The 13,764-nt window shown below is 43.6% G+C and overlaps 1 protein-coding gene across 4 annotated transcripts in view; it reads left to right on the forward strand.

Moving 5' to 3' along the window:
- Nucleotides 1-701: 701 nt before the first annotated feature.
- Nucleotides 702-13,764, forward strand: part of LOC129831005 (PHD finger protein 14-like) — a 141,835-nt gene continuing 128,772 nt past the window's right edge. For all 4 annotated transcript variants that reach the window (XM_055893963.1, XM_055893962.1, XM_055893964.1 and 1 more), the window contains exons 1-5: nucleotides 702-809; nucleotides 1,625-1,741; nucleotides 2,717-3,043; nucleotides 3,137-3,555; nucleotides 4,168-4,315. In XM_055893963.1, the coding sequence (XP_055749938.1) occupies nucleotide 809; nucleotides 1,625-1,741; nucleotides 2,717-3,043; nucleotides 3,137-3,555; nucleotides 4,168-4,315 (1,012 nt within the window). In that variant the 5' untranslated portion in view covers nucleotides 702-808. The remainder of the gene's footprint in view (nucleotides 810-1,624; nucleotides 1,742-2,716; nucleotides 3,044-3,136; nucleotides 3,556-4,167; nucleotides 4,316-13,764) is intronic.

Below are 13,764 nucleotides of genomic sequence, written 5' to 3' on the forward strand. Positions count from 1 at the left end.
ATGTAAGTTCATAAGGATAATGAATATGAGGGGACATGAGAGTTGTAGTATTATTTTCCCACAACATTCTGCTCAACCCAGTTTAAGATTTTGAGGTATTTTTGTTCTATCAGATCTGGTTTTGACCTAATCATTCCATATTTACAAATGTAGGATATTCATTCTATCACACTGTTGCAGGAGAACTTAAACTTGTAGTATATTTGAGGTTTAAAAAGGATTATGAAGTTTGTTATTTCCACTTCCACATTTCAGACTTTATTGTCCCTTACGAAAAATATATCAACCCCTACAAAAATGTCCATGGAATATAATCCACATAACAATGTCCTGTTGCTGCAGGATTATTTTCATGCTGTAGCAACCTGGATCAAATTAAGATCCTACATCTGTAGATGTGTCAGACAGAATTATGGTGCCAATGTGAAATACTGACAGGACTCAGCACTTTGCCTTACCATGACATCACTGGGACTCTGAGGTGTATTTCATCCTATCAAAGAAAATACTGCCTACAATGTTAAACAAATATTTTTATTGACTGTTGATGCTCCTGGTCTTATGTCCGTATCTGTGTCAAATGCCATTTAAAAAAACCTCTTATTTGTGTTATCTCGACATTCTCCATCCTCGAGAATTTACATAAACCTTCTTCATCATCGAAGACAATTATACGGTTACCAGGGTTACAACATCCCTTTGTGCTGAACGTCACCACTTCTTGTCGCAAACGTGGTGCGCATAACATGTTTTGAGGAGGCGTTCTTTGTGCCATTGTTCAATCAAGTAAAAACGAGAAAACGGATAAAGTGAGTGTTATTTTCAATATAATGCACATTTGACAGAAGAAAGTAGCATGCTTTTATGCAGAAAAAAAACTATTTCCGAAGAGAATGGAATAAACATACCTACGGTCCTTTCGAGTCATTGCTAGCTAGCCTCACAGTTGACGGCTGTTTATTTTGCTAACGTAGCTATCTAGCCATCTCATAATCAATTACGTTATCTAATTAGCTAGCTAACTACATTGTAACAGTTGTAGCTATGTTTTTGGATTATCTGTCAAAACATGTGTTCTGTAAACTAGCTTTAGCTAGCTAGTAGCTAACAGTCTAGCTAGATAATTTGCCAGTTAGTTAGTTAGCTATCTAGCTAGCTAGCGTTATCTCCTTAATAATTGAATGGAGAAAGCTAGCGAGCTAGCTTCTCTAGCTATATCCCTGCAGGACCAGCTAGCTGTGTTTTACATGCACTGCATAACAATATGCACTCTTGTCTCAACAAAGTTACCACAGACAGAGATGTGCGTTGCTATGATTACCAACACCACAATACCGGTGCTTGCATATGCTATATTGTCTGATCCCCAGACCATGGCAAATACTGTAATATGTATTTTGATCATTCCAAAATAACAACAAAGCAAGGCAGCTGAACATTTGCAGCAGAATAAATTATTTATTTTGTTTGTTTTGAGCTATTTGTAATCATGATTTGAATGTATGTTTGCAACGTTCAGTACATTAAATGACGACCCAGGCCATGCTTTGAATTATAATGGTGGTGGTGCTTTTCTTCCATGGCACTGAATCCCCTCTCCGCTCTTCTCCTCCTCTCTCCCCAGTGGACCGTGGTTCAAAGCGCAGGCAGGTGAAGCCTCTGGCTGCCTCTCTGCTGGACGCTTTAGATTATGACAGCTCAGATGACAGCGATTTCGAAGTGGGAGACGCAGATGCCTCAGGTAACCAACTGCAGTGAGGGTCCTCTTCCATCCACTCCTTTTGTAAATTACACATTTTCTTCCACCACATATGCAGTTATTTCCTTTTATGTTGCGATTCACATCATCTGTCAGCTCGGATAGAACTGGAGAGGAGAAAGGTGGAACTCGGAATTAGGCCTATCTTCAAACCAATTTGAAATGTCCCCAAAAGCAAGTCAGTGGTTTCTCTTGTAGGCTAAGCTACTCATAGTCATGAATGCTCTATTTAGCTGTGGCTTGAATAGCTTTGAATGACACTTCAATGTGCAGCTGTGATATTGTCTCCACCAAGATTCTCTGTCCGGTGTGTCTGCCAGTGCCGCCCCACTGTGAGGTGCAGGCGTCCCGAAGTATAGATGAAGACCTCATCACCCTGCTTTTCTGTGTCTGGTAGCGACCTTGTAGAGTTGTGTGTTTCTCACTGACTCCCTGCACGATCTAGAGACAGGCTGTGGCCACTGAGGCGACCTCGACCTGCCACTGTCTGCCTGGGCTGGATTTATCGCTCTGGTCGGCCATGAGTTCTCTATCCATCATATCTGAAACACACACACACACTGTGGCCAACAGCTGATAATGAGATTCTACAGTACTGTGAATTTTTTTATTTAACCTTTATTTAACTAGGCAAGTCAGTTGAGAACAAATTCTGATTTACCTTTTACAATGACTGGGCTCTGTGGTTTTGATCACTTGACCTGTCAACTGAGGCCTTGAAATCCAACAGCTCTTGTTAATCTGATTGTTGATCTGCATTGCAGATTAGAGAGCTGAATTCACCTTCGCTGTTATCACTTATCAACATGATTTGATCATAACAGTCCTTCAGGTCATGTTTATCTTTAAGTGTCTCAATACAAGAAAATAACATCAAAAGAGAGAGATTATGACAGCAGACATTCTTTGATTCATACTCCATGTTGAACATTCCTTCTGTCCTCTCCCCTGCTCTAGGGTCAGAGGGTAGTGCCATTGGGAGTGATGAGGAGGAGGAGGGGTCCAAGGAAGAGAGCGCTGCTGAGGACTCTGACAATGACAGCGGCTCGGACAACATCGGCTCTGCAGCGGACGGCATCGATGAAGAACAGACCAAGGAGCTGACAGGTGACGACACCCCCACTGAGGAAGAGGAGAAGACCAAGGAACAGCAGCTGTCCTATGACTCTAGCACCACCACCACTAAAGACCCTGCTCCATCAGGGGTGCCCAGGGGCCGACGGAGGAGAGAGGAGAAGGCCTCGGACACAGAGGCTGGGAGCGGAGGAAGCGGGAGTGGCACAGGTAGGCTGTTTTAAAATGTTTTTTTTAATATTCATGTTTTGAAATTATGTTTTTGTAAACGTGACCAATAAAACCCCTTGTACTTTGATCCAGGTAGTGGTAATGCGCAGGACGGAGGCTCAACAACGGCTGCCACACAGGAGCCCAAGAAGTGGAACCTGCGTCGGAACCGACCCATGCTGGATTTCACCACCATGGACGAGCTCAACGAGATGGATGACTACGACAGTGAAGACGACAATGACTGGAGGCCCGCCGCCGGCAAGAAGAAGGGCAAGACGGCGGCTGCCCAGAAAGGAGGGAGCGAGGGAGAGGAGGACCACGACGGAGGGAGCGGTAGTGATGATGACGACGAGGATGACGATGGTGGTGGTGATGAAGATGAGAATGAAGAAGGGAGCAGTAGCGACAGTGATAAAGAGGTGAAGAAACCCAAGAGGAAAGTAAAGAGCAGCAGTGTGTTTGACGAGGAGCTGACCAACGACAGCATGTCACAGGGAAAGAGCAATGAGGTAAATACAACGTCATGTCCTTGTCCTCAGTATCACAGTTTGTTGTTAGCAAACTGCCTCAGGCCCTCAGCATTTAGGCATATCGTGTAGTCGTGAAAGTTTTTGGAGAAGTTTGCATAACTTTCTTAACCCTTCATTGGATCAGGTGTGTTAGCCAGCCCAGCACTATGTTGCTATGTGCCACAGAGTTATATAATCCAATGAGGAGATTGGATGGTATCAGAGTGAGAGAACCACAGAGACCGCTAGAGAGCTACAGCTCTGTGTTCGGCTAATTGACTTAGCTTGGAGTCCATCAGTGTGAATGAGATTTAGCCTACTACTATCTATCAGTAATGATCTGTGGCCAGAGGAGAGGGGGGATTGTGAGACGTTTTAGACTTACGACTTGGACAAACTTTGTTTGCAGAGGCCGGGAACTTTATTTTTGGGGACCGGTGCATACAAGCATATTAGATTCAAACACAGAGATAAAAATACCTTTTTTAAGATAAATTTAACCTAGTGAAAAATAGAATGTGTACAACAGCCCAACACAATGTAGTGTATACAGGTGCATTTATAATAGTTTTACTGAAACTTTACTACGTCTCCCACTTCCTGTCTACCCAGGATGCCTTGCTGGAGCGTGCCCAGACGTGGAGCGCGGCGGCCCAGAGGATGGAGCACATCCTGATCTGCTGTGTGTGTCTGGGAGACAACAGCGAGGACGCTGACGAGATCATCCAGTGTGACAACTGTGGCGTGACCGTACACGAAGGTTAGCAGCTCCAGAGAGCCAGGCAAAAATACTTTGAACCAGGGTTGTCTCAACGTCATCTGTTGTTTCTTTTCAACATACTGACATTGGCATCAATTGAACTTTTGGTTGAAAATGCAAAAAGTGGTCAAAGTACACTAATTTCAACCAGATTTCAACCTCAAATCAACGACAGGATTTCAAGGGTTGGTTTATTTCAAGTAAAATTCATGTTTGTGGACACATAACTAAATGGCAACCAAAATCAGACTTTGGTCAGGTTTTTGCCTGGAGAGGTAGCCTTTTCTTATTCTATGGTAAGCACAGATCAGAAACATTTAGAAGGGCTAGGACTACATTGGTAGCTGTTCAGGTTTGGGTCAGAAGAAAAACATTTTCTGTCAAGTCAGAGATTTAAAGATGAGGTAGTGTTTGCGTGCCAGGCTGAGGTTACAGAAGTTTTGGTTGCAAGTTCCAAATACCCACAACCAGAAGCAAACACAAAATAACCACCCCTTGACCGTCCACCCAACACCTAAACATAAGCAGAGACACCAGCAAACCAGAAGTGCATTCTCCCCATACAGTCCTGGCCTGGGGAACTAACAGACTAACCCTCTTCCTCTTCATCTAGCATTATTAGCTCATTATGTCTCCCTCTGACTGGTTGGAGACAAAATCAATGGCTCCTTAAATCGTCTGTTAGATGTGGCCTTCTCCTCTGGACAGGCGTGGTAACCCTGCCCATGCACACAACTGATCAATGTGACAGCTATAATTTTCAATTACGACCACTTTATTTATTTATTTGCAGATGTTTTACTGATTTTTAAGGCCCCTAGAAACGGAATGTACGCACCCATGTAGGCACGTACGCACACACCATGGCCATTGGCAGCACTAAATCAGAGGGTAACCTTGAAAGAGCCAGAGTCTTTCAAGTGCAGTGTTGCAAGTCAGTCCTTCGAGCAACACTCACACAGATGCTCTTAGGGAGAGACAGTACGCACACACCCCACTCAAGAATCATGGGAGAGGAGCACAGGCCTTATCACCAATGGTGTATGAGCAGAAGTACTGTAGGACACTAGGAGCTGGTTCTACGTTTATCTCCTTCCCTCTCTATCTCTACACACACACACACATCTCCCTCCCTGTGTTAATATTGTGTTCCTCTGAGACCTGTCTAATCTCCATGAGAAGAGGCAGAGCAGAACAGAGGGGACCATGCTGAGTCAGGGATTGGAGAGACCAGAGCAGAACAGAGTTGACCAGGCTGAGTGGTGTGGAGTCAGGGATTGGAGAGACCAGAGCAGAACAGAGTTGACCAGGCTGAGTGGTGTGGAGTCAGGGATTGGAGAGACCAGAGCAGAACAGAGTTGACCAGGCTGAGTGGTGTGGAGTCAGGGATTGGAGAGACCAGAGCAGAACAGAGTTGACCAGGCTGAGTGGTGTGGAGTCAGGGATTGGAGAGACCAGAGCAGAACAGAGTTGACCAGGCTGAGTGGTGTGGAGTCAGGGATTGGAGAGACCAGAGCAGAACAGAGTTGACCAGGCTGAGTGGTGTGGAGTCAGGGATTGGAGAGACCAGAGCAGAACAGAGTTGACCAGGCTGAGTGGTGTGGAGTCAGGGATTGGAGAGACCAGAGCAGAACAGAGTTGACCAGGCTGAGTGGTGTGGAGTCAGGGATTGGAGAGACCAGAGCAGAACAGAGTTGACCAGGCTGAGTGGTGTGGAGTCAGGGATTGGAGAGACCAGAGCAGAACAGAGTTGACCAGGCTGAGTGGTGTGGAGTCAGGGATTGGAGAGACCAGAGCAGAACAGGCAGAAGGAGCACTTTGAGGCCAGTTCTTAGGTTGTGTTGTTTTACCAGGTGGAATAAGTGACTTTTCTCAGGCTATCTGGTCGTGTAAAACGTTTCTGGTCATTTACTGTACCTGCTACTTCATAGGTTTAAAATAAACCAACTACCTGATCAACAATGCATATATTTGCCTGATCAAACAATGCATATTCCTGTTCTACTTTACTACAGGGCCACAGAACAAGTTGTGCTCCATAAGAAAATGCCCAAGCTACAAATGTTTTTGCTCGTAGTAACATACAGGATCCAATGATTTTTGTCCTCCCTATATATATTCTGTCCATGTATTCCTAATGTCTTGCTCAATTACAGTTGGGAAAGAATTTACCATTTACCAACCAGACTTTCTCCGGCTATTACAAAATCAATTGAATCGGAATGGCCTTGTATTACAATCTTTCATTTTCTTTCTGTTGCAAGTTGCAACGAAGAGAGCGAGAGGATGCACATTTTGCAAGGGGGGGTGGGGCGGGGGACTACACATGCAACAGCGGAAGGAGAGAGATGGAGAGACGTAGACAGTGAACGAGTGGAGGGGGATGGAAAGAGGGAGTGGGAGGACTGTAGAAAATGCACAATAAGACATGCATACAAGTTGGAGGACTGTAGAAGAGTAAGATAGCGACAAGGAGGAACTCTCTCCTTCATTTGCCTCGTCATGGCATTTTCCCCTCCCGTGGTGGAGAGGGGCAGGCAGGTAGGAGTGTTGTGGCCGCCCCCGACTGAACAGACATCTGTTCCATACTGAACACTGCCCCTCCCTCGCCAGCCACTTCTTAGACACACACACAAGGCCCTCCTTCGCCAACCGCCTCCCACCCTTGGGTGCCAGCTGCGCCATGGTGCCAGGCGCCCTGAGGGAGAGGGTTGGTCCCAAACAGCTGCCTCCATGTCACAACTGCTCACCTGCAGCCATACTCAGCAGCTTGGAAAGGTGACCCCCCACCACACACACATACACACATGCGTACCTACCCACGCAGCAATGCAGAACCTGTCATATGCATGGGACGGTGCTGGCAAGAAATTGAAAACAGATTCTGTGCCTAGTGCCCCTCCCACCCTAAGGAGAAGAGAGGAAAGTGAACTGGTGTTTTGCCACCTCAGGTGTTTCAACTGTAGTGGGAGGAGGAGCGGATGCTAAAGCAATGCAAGGCTGCTACTGCTGTCACTAACGTATAACTGTGACCTAGCTTGTTCAGTTCCTCTTGAGATTCTATGGGATTGTTCTGTTAGCCTTTTTGGCTGCCACTAGCTCACATATAGCTCAGGGTTTTTGGGTCAAAAGGTGCTGGGTTGTCCTCCATCCTCCTTTCTCTGGGCTGTAGAGGAACAGTGCTCTTGGGATGGTAACAGGAAAATGAGAGAACAAGAGAGGGATCGTAAGGAAGAGATGAGCTGTCATTATATGCAGCTAGGGTGTGTCATCCGATCACTTCCTCTCGTCTCTCTGCTTGACTCCAGAACTCTTTGTTCCCCTCTTTGTTGTGCGGCACAGTCCCTCCTTCAGACACTTCTCCTCAGACCAGAGGAAAGGAGTGATGGGTGAAAAATGAAAGGAGAAGATGCAGGATGTCCAGTGTAGCGAGGGGAAGAGATCAAAAGCCCCGGTGAACACTGAGCAGAGAGCCAGTTGTCCGGACAGACAGAATGTTTCTATCACAGCCATGTACTATGCAGACTAGCTCCTTTTGATTAGCATGGGCTAGTGTATGTGTGTGTGTGTGTGTTGTGTATGATGACAGACATCATTAACTGCACCACTGTCTCTCTCGATCTGCTTTATGTCTTCTGGACTGAAGCCTAAATGCTAATTCTAGCTTTTCAGTAGCGAAGACAGTCACTTGTTTGTTGTTTTTATGTCCCTTTGCAATTTCTTTTCTTTTTCGTCTTGCAGTTTTACCATTTCAGCAGTGTAATGGTATCCGGTGTCATTTTAAAGCAGCACGGCTGTTAAAATGCTCTCCCCTAATAAAGAACATTACATTGTCATTAATAGGCTTAGGTTGTGTCCCAAATGGCACCCTATTCCCTACATAGGGCTCTGGTCAAAAGTAGTGCACTAATAAGGAATAGGGTGCCATTTGGGACGTGTACTCATTCTACCACCAATTAAATCCCTGTGCTATTGATTTCACTCCCTAACGAGTTCTGGACCGTAAAGTTAATTATTTTCTCAAATGTGCTTAATTCATTTAGGCTCCGCTGTTTGGGCTTATTTGTTTAAATGCATATTCAGTAGAATAAAAGCATGTTTGGGAGGGATGTTTTTTGTTGTCGCTGCAATGGACATCACATTTAGCAGTTCAAACTAATTAAAAAGTATGAGATTTTTTTTCTTTTTTCTTCTCCCGTTTAAAACAAACTTTTATTGTGTTTTACATCCTTGGGCTAAACACTGGTGAGTGGAGTGTACTAAGCCCAGACCTAGAAATCACAGCTAGATTTTTTAAGAGGTACTACTAGGGCTGTTGCGTTGACCGTATTACCGCCACACCGGCTGTCACGAGTCATGAAGGAAGTCAAATTCCACGTGATCGTTTAGTCACAGTAATTGGGTTTCTCAAAGCTCTGATAATGCTGCTGGTCATTATTAGCCTACCAAACTTGCTAACTGCCTGGTACTCAGCACTATATTGTCCCTCTAATCACTCTGACATCAAATGTAAATGTATCAAATCTAATCAAACACTCCAGCCTAGCTGGCTGGCATGAAAATTAACCACGCGATAAGCGTCCTCAATTCGTTATTTAAGTGCATAGATGACATATATTTTTTCCCGCTGCCCCTGTTTCAATACAGGTGCATGATAATGGTATATTCTAAAGCAAAACAAATTTCACACATTCAGTACCAGTCAAAAGTTTGAACTCACCTACTCATTCAAGGGTTTTTCTTTATTTTTTTACTATTTTCTACATTGTAGAATAATAGTGAAGACATCAAAACTATGAAATAACACATATGGAATCATGTAGTAACCAAAAAAGTGTTAAACAAATCAAAATATATTTTATATTTGAGATTCTTCAAATTAGCCACCCTTGATGACAGCTTTGCACACTCTTGGCATTCTCTCAACCAGCTTCATGATGTAGTCACCTGGAATGCATTAGAATTAGCAGGTGTGCCTTGTTAAAAGTTAATTTGTGGAATTGTTTTCCTTCTTAATGTGTTTGAGCCAATCAGTTGTGTTGTGACAAGGTGGTATACAGAAGATAGCCCTATTTGGTAAAATACCAACTCCATATTATGGCAAGAACAGCATAAATAAGCAAAGAGAAACGACAGTCCATCAATACTTTAAGACATGAAGGTCAGTCAATCTGGATAATGTCCAAAGCTTTGGAAGGAGAAGGGCACAACGGCCGCTGGCCGCAAATAGCATGGATTTTTAAGGGTGCATTACGGCCACACAAAGGGGAATGTCGGCGTGAAATTCTAAGCATTATCAAGTAATTGTCAAATTGTGAATGAGTGACTGTGTGTACAGCATGGTCAAAAACAAAGCAGAGCTCATGCCTTTTCAAGGTACTTTTTTCAAATCATAATTTGAGTCGCATCATGCAGCCTTACAATGTATTCAAAATCAAAACATATAGCCCAATGTTTGTAGAACAACCAAAGTTACATTAATAACTCTAAATTAAGCATATAGGAGTACCTATTTCTTTGTTAATCACTCAATACAGAACAGCCGCATGTGCGCACTCCTTCAAATCATTTGGAGAAAATATCCTTTCTATTTTATTCAGCTTTGTTCATTTGTATTCTTCATACTATAAAATAATACCATGGAATTCTAAGCAAAGCTTGTCTGCTAAATGAACTAGTGTAGCCCACAGCCATTTGGCATTGCCACATCAGGACCTAACATAAGGACAACTCAGAGTATGCTATGCTGTTCTTATGAAATAGACTACATTTTCTTCATATCATGTTTCGTCAGACCTGTCTGAAATAAGTAATGGATTTATTGTGAAGGTGTAGGCTATATTACATGGATTTATTAGCCTTTTGAAAATGTAGATGTTCCGAAGGTCTGCATCAGTCGTTTGTAGGCTGTGTGGAAGCCAGAAGATGCTGAATGTGTTTAACTGTCAATTACCGTGAGACCGACAGTTATTTTCTTGCCAATCACCGGCTGCCAAAATGTTGTGACCGCCACAGCCCTAGTCCTTACAATGACCATTTGTGACTGTCGTACTGTAATAACTGCAGAAAGACAGTTGGCTGTAACTGGTCTGGTGTGTGTCGTACTGTAATAACTGCAGAAAGACAGTTGGCTGTAACTGGTCTGGTGTGTGTCGTACTGTAATAACTGCAGAAAGACAGTTGGCTGTAACTGGTCTGGTGTGTGTCGTACTGTAATAACTGCAGAAAGACAGTTGACTGTAACTGGTCTGGTGTGTGTCGTACTGTAATAACTGCAGAAAGACAGTTGGCTGTAACTGGTCTGGTGTGTGTCTTACTGTAATAACTGCAGAAAGACAGTTGGCTGTAACTGGTCTGGTGTGTGTCGTACTGTAATAACTGCAGAAAGACAGTTGACTGTAACTGGTCTGGTGTGTGTCGTACTGTAATAACTGCAGAAAGACAGTTGGCTGTAACTGGTCTGGTGTGTGTCGTACTGTAATAACTGCAGAAAGACAGTTGGCTGTAACTGGTCTGGTGTGTGTCGTACTGTAATAACTGCAGAAAGATAGTTGGCTGTAACTGGTCTGGTGTGTGTCGTACTGTAATAACTGCAGAAAGACAGTTGACTGTAACTGGTCTGGTGTGTGTCGTACTGTAATAACTGCAGAAAGACAGTTGGCTGTAACTGGTCTGGTGTGTGTCGTACTGTAATAACTGCAGAAAGACAGTTGGCTGTAACTGGTCTGGTGTGTGTCGTACTGTAATAACTGCAGAAAGACAGTTGACTGTAACTGGTCTGGTGTGTGTCGTACTGTAATAACTGCAGAAAGACAGTTGGCTGTAACTGGTCTGGTGTGTGTCGTACTGTAATAACTGCAGAAAGACAGTTGGCTGTAACTGGTCTGGTGTGTGTCGTACTGTAATAACTGCAGAAAGACAGTTGGCTGTAACTGGTCTGGTGTGTGTCGTACTGTAATAACTGCAGAAAGACAGTTGGCTGTAACTGGTCTGGTGTGTGTCGTACTGTAATAACTGCAGAAAGACAGTTGGCTGTAACTGGTCTGGTGTGTGTCGTACTGTAATAACTGCAGAAAGACAGTTGGCTGTAACTGGTCTGGTGTGTGTCGTACTGTAATAACTGCAGAAAGACAGTTGACTGTAACTGGTCTGGTGTGTGTCGTACTGTAATAACTGCAGAAAGACAGTTGGCTGTAACTGGTCTGGTGTGTGTCGTACTGTAATAACTGCAGAAAGACAGTTGGCTGTAACTGGTCTGGTGTGTGTCGTACTGTAATAACTGCAGAAAGACAGTTGACTGTAACTGGTCTGGTGTGTGTCGTACTGTAATAACTGCAGAAAGACAGTTGGCTGTAACTGGTCTGGTGTGTGTCGTACTGTAATAACTGCAGAAAGACAGTTGACTGAGGCCCCAGTAGATGACGAATGTCCTCTCTCTCTCTCTGACACTGGCAGTGTCCTGGGGCCTTTGTACTGTAAATCCGCTTCAGATATCGTATAGGCACAAATCCTACACTGTTTCCTTCTATCATCCTTTAATGTAAGTATGCTTCACAGTGTATGACTGCGGCTGAAATGGCACCTCATTCCTTATATTGAGCATTATGTTCAACCGGTTGTCCATTTCATATGACATAGTTTAGTCTGTTGCATAGCTGTAAAGAGTCTAGCCTTTGTACTGTTTGAAGTATAGGCCTAGTAGACTATGCATAGTCATTTGTCAATACCTGCTCTTGTCGTTCGTCTGTCACGCAGTCCTCTTAGTAGTTCCATTTGAAGACAGCCTTGGTAAGGTGATAGCAGTTTTAGATGAGGTTCATAAAGTGCTTCGCGCTTAACAGACATATGGCCTCCATATTGTCCTGTTCTACACCAGGGTAATTAAGGGCCTTGCTCAGCTCAAGGTTAAAAACCATGTTTTCCCTCATGCTGTTTCAACTAACTGCAGAAACACTAATGCCACAAGGGCAGCCCCCGAAGCCCCTGAAATGCATTTAAAGAACCACGCCTAACAGCCCTGCCACTTGATTTTCTTTGTTGAGGCTGGAGAATATTTTTCTAAACCACTCTCAAATGCATCTAACCACTCTCAGATGCATCTAACCACTCTCAGATGCATCTAACCACTCTCATGCATCTAACCACTCTCAAATGCATCTAACCACTCTCAAATGCATCTAACCACTCTCAAATGCATCTAACCACTCTCATGCATCTAACCACTCTCAAATGCATCTAACCACTCTCAAATGCATCTAACCACTCTCAAATGCATCTAACCACTCTCAAATGCATCTAACCACTCTCATGCATCCAACCACTCTCATGCATCTAACCACTCTCAAATGCATCTAACCACTCTCTCATGCATCTAACCACTCTCTCATGCATCTAACCACTCTCAAATGCATCTAACCACTCTCAAATGCATCTAACCACTCTCAAATGCATCCAACCACTCTCAAATGCATCCAACCACTCTCAAATGCATCCAACCACTCTCAAATGCATCCAACCACTCTCAAATGCACCCAACCACTCTCATGCATCTAACCACTCTCAAATGCATCTAACCACTCTCATGCATCTAACCACTCTCATGCATCTAACCACTCTCATGCATCTAACCACTCTCAAATGCATCTAACCACTCTCAAATGCATCTAACCACTCTCAAATGCATCTAACCACTCTCAAATGCATCTAACCACTCTCAAATGCATCTAACCACTCTCAAATGCATCTAACCACTCTCAAATGCATAGTAAATGTCTTCAGTGTCTTCAAATGAATTCAATCCTAGAGGGGGAGAAGTACAGGTAAATTAATGAATGGGACCCCAGCACCCACAGAGGAAAGCAAGGCATTGTGAAGCTGCTTATTGACAGTTAGTTTTCATTTTAGAAATGGCCTCGTAATCCATTATCAGGCCTTTGTCAGATGAGAACATTGACGTATTATTGAATTACCCCTCTCCTTCTCTGTCTGTCTTCCTTTCAAAACAGGTTTAGCAAATCTAATTGAAATGCAAAATTAAAACGCTATCAATCCGTAGTAGCCTTGTTTTTTCTCCCCCTTATAACGACTAACTGATTTATTCTATGGTTTACTGGCCATGGGAATGATTGCATTGTTTTAAAAAAAAGGAGCAGAATAAAGTTATGTTTTGAGAGATCGCTCTCCATCTTATTATGGAATTTGAATTCAGTGCGGCTGATTTAAAGGAAGATCTGAAAACCATCCTTCTGAAAACACTCACACACACATCTGTCATGAAAACCATCAATTACATCATGTGTAATTGGTGTTGTTCAGTGAGATCAGAGTTGTGTGTGTTGTCTCTGATGCCCCATTTTGCACACCGGCTCTGCTTATATGAGTGCTTTTGAATAGGTCCACTTAATCTTGGAATGGAAAGTGTTACCATTCATGAAAAAATTGAATTGAAC

This window comes from Salvelinus fontinalis, chromosome 32 (genome assembly GCF_029448725.1).
Source record: "Salvelinus fontinalis isolate EN_2023a chromosome 32, ASM2944872v1, whole genome shotgun sequence".
Taxonomy (NCBI): Eukaryota; Metazoa; Chordata; class Actinopteri; order Salmoniformes; family Salmonidae; genus Salvelinus; species Salvelinus fontinalis.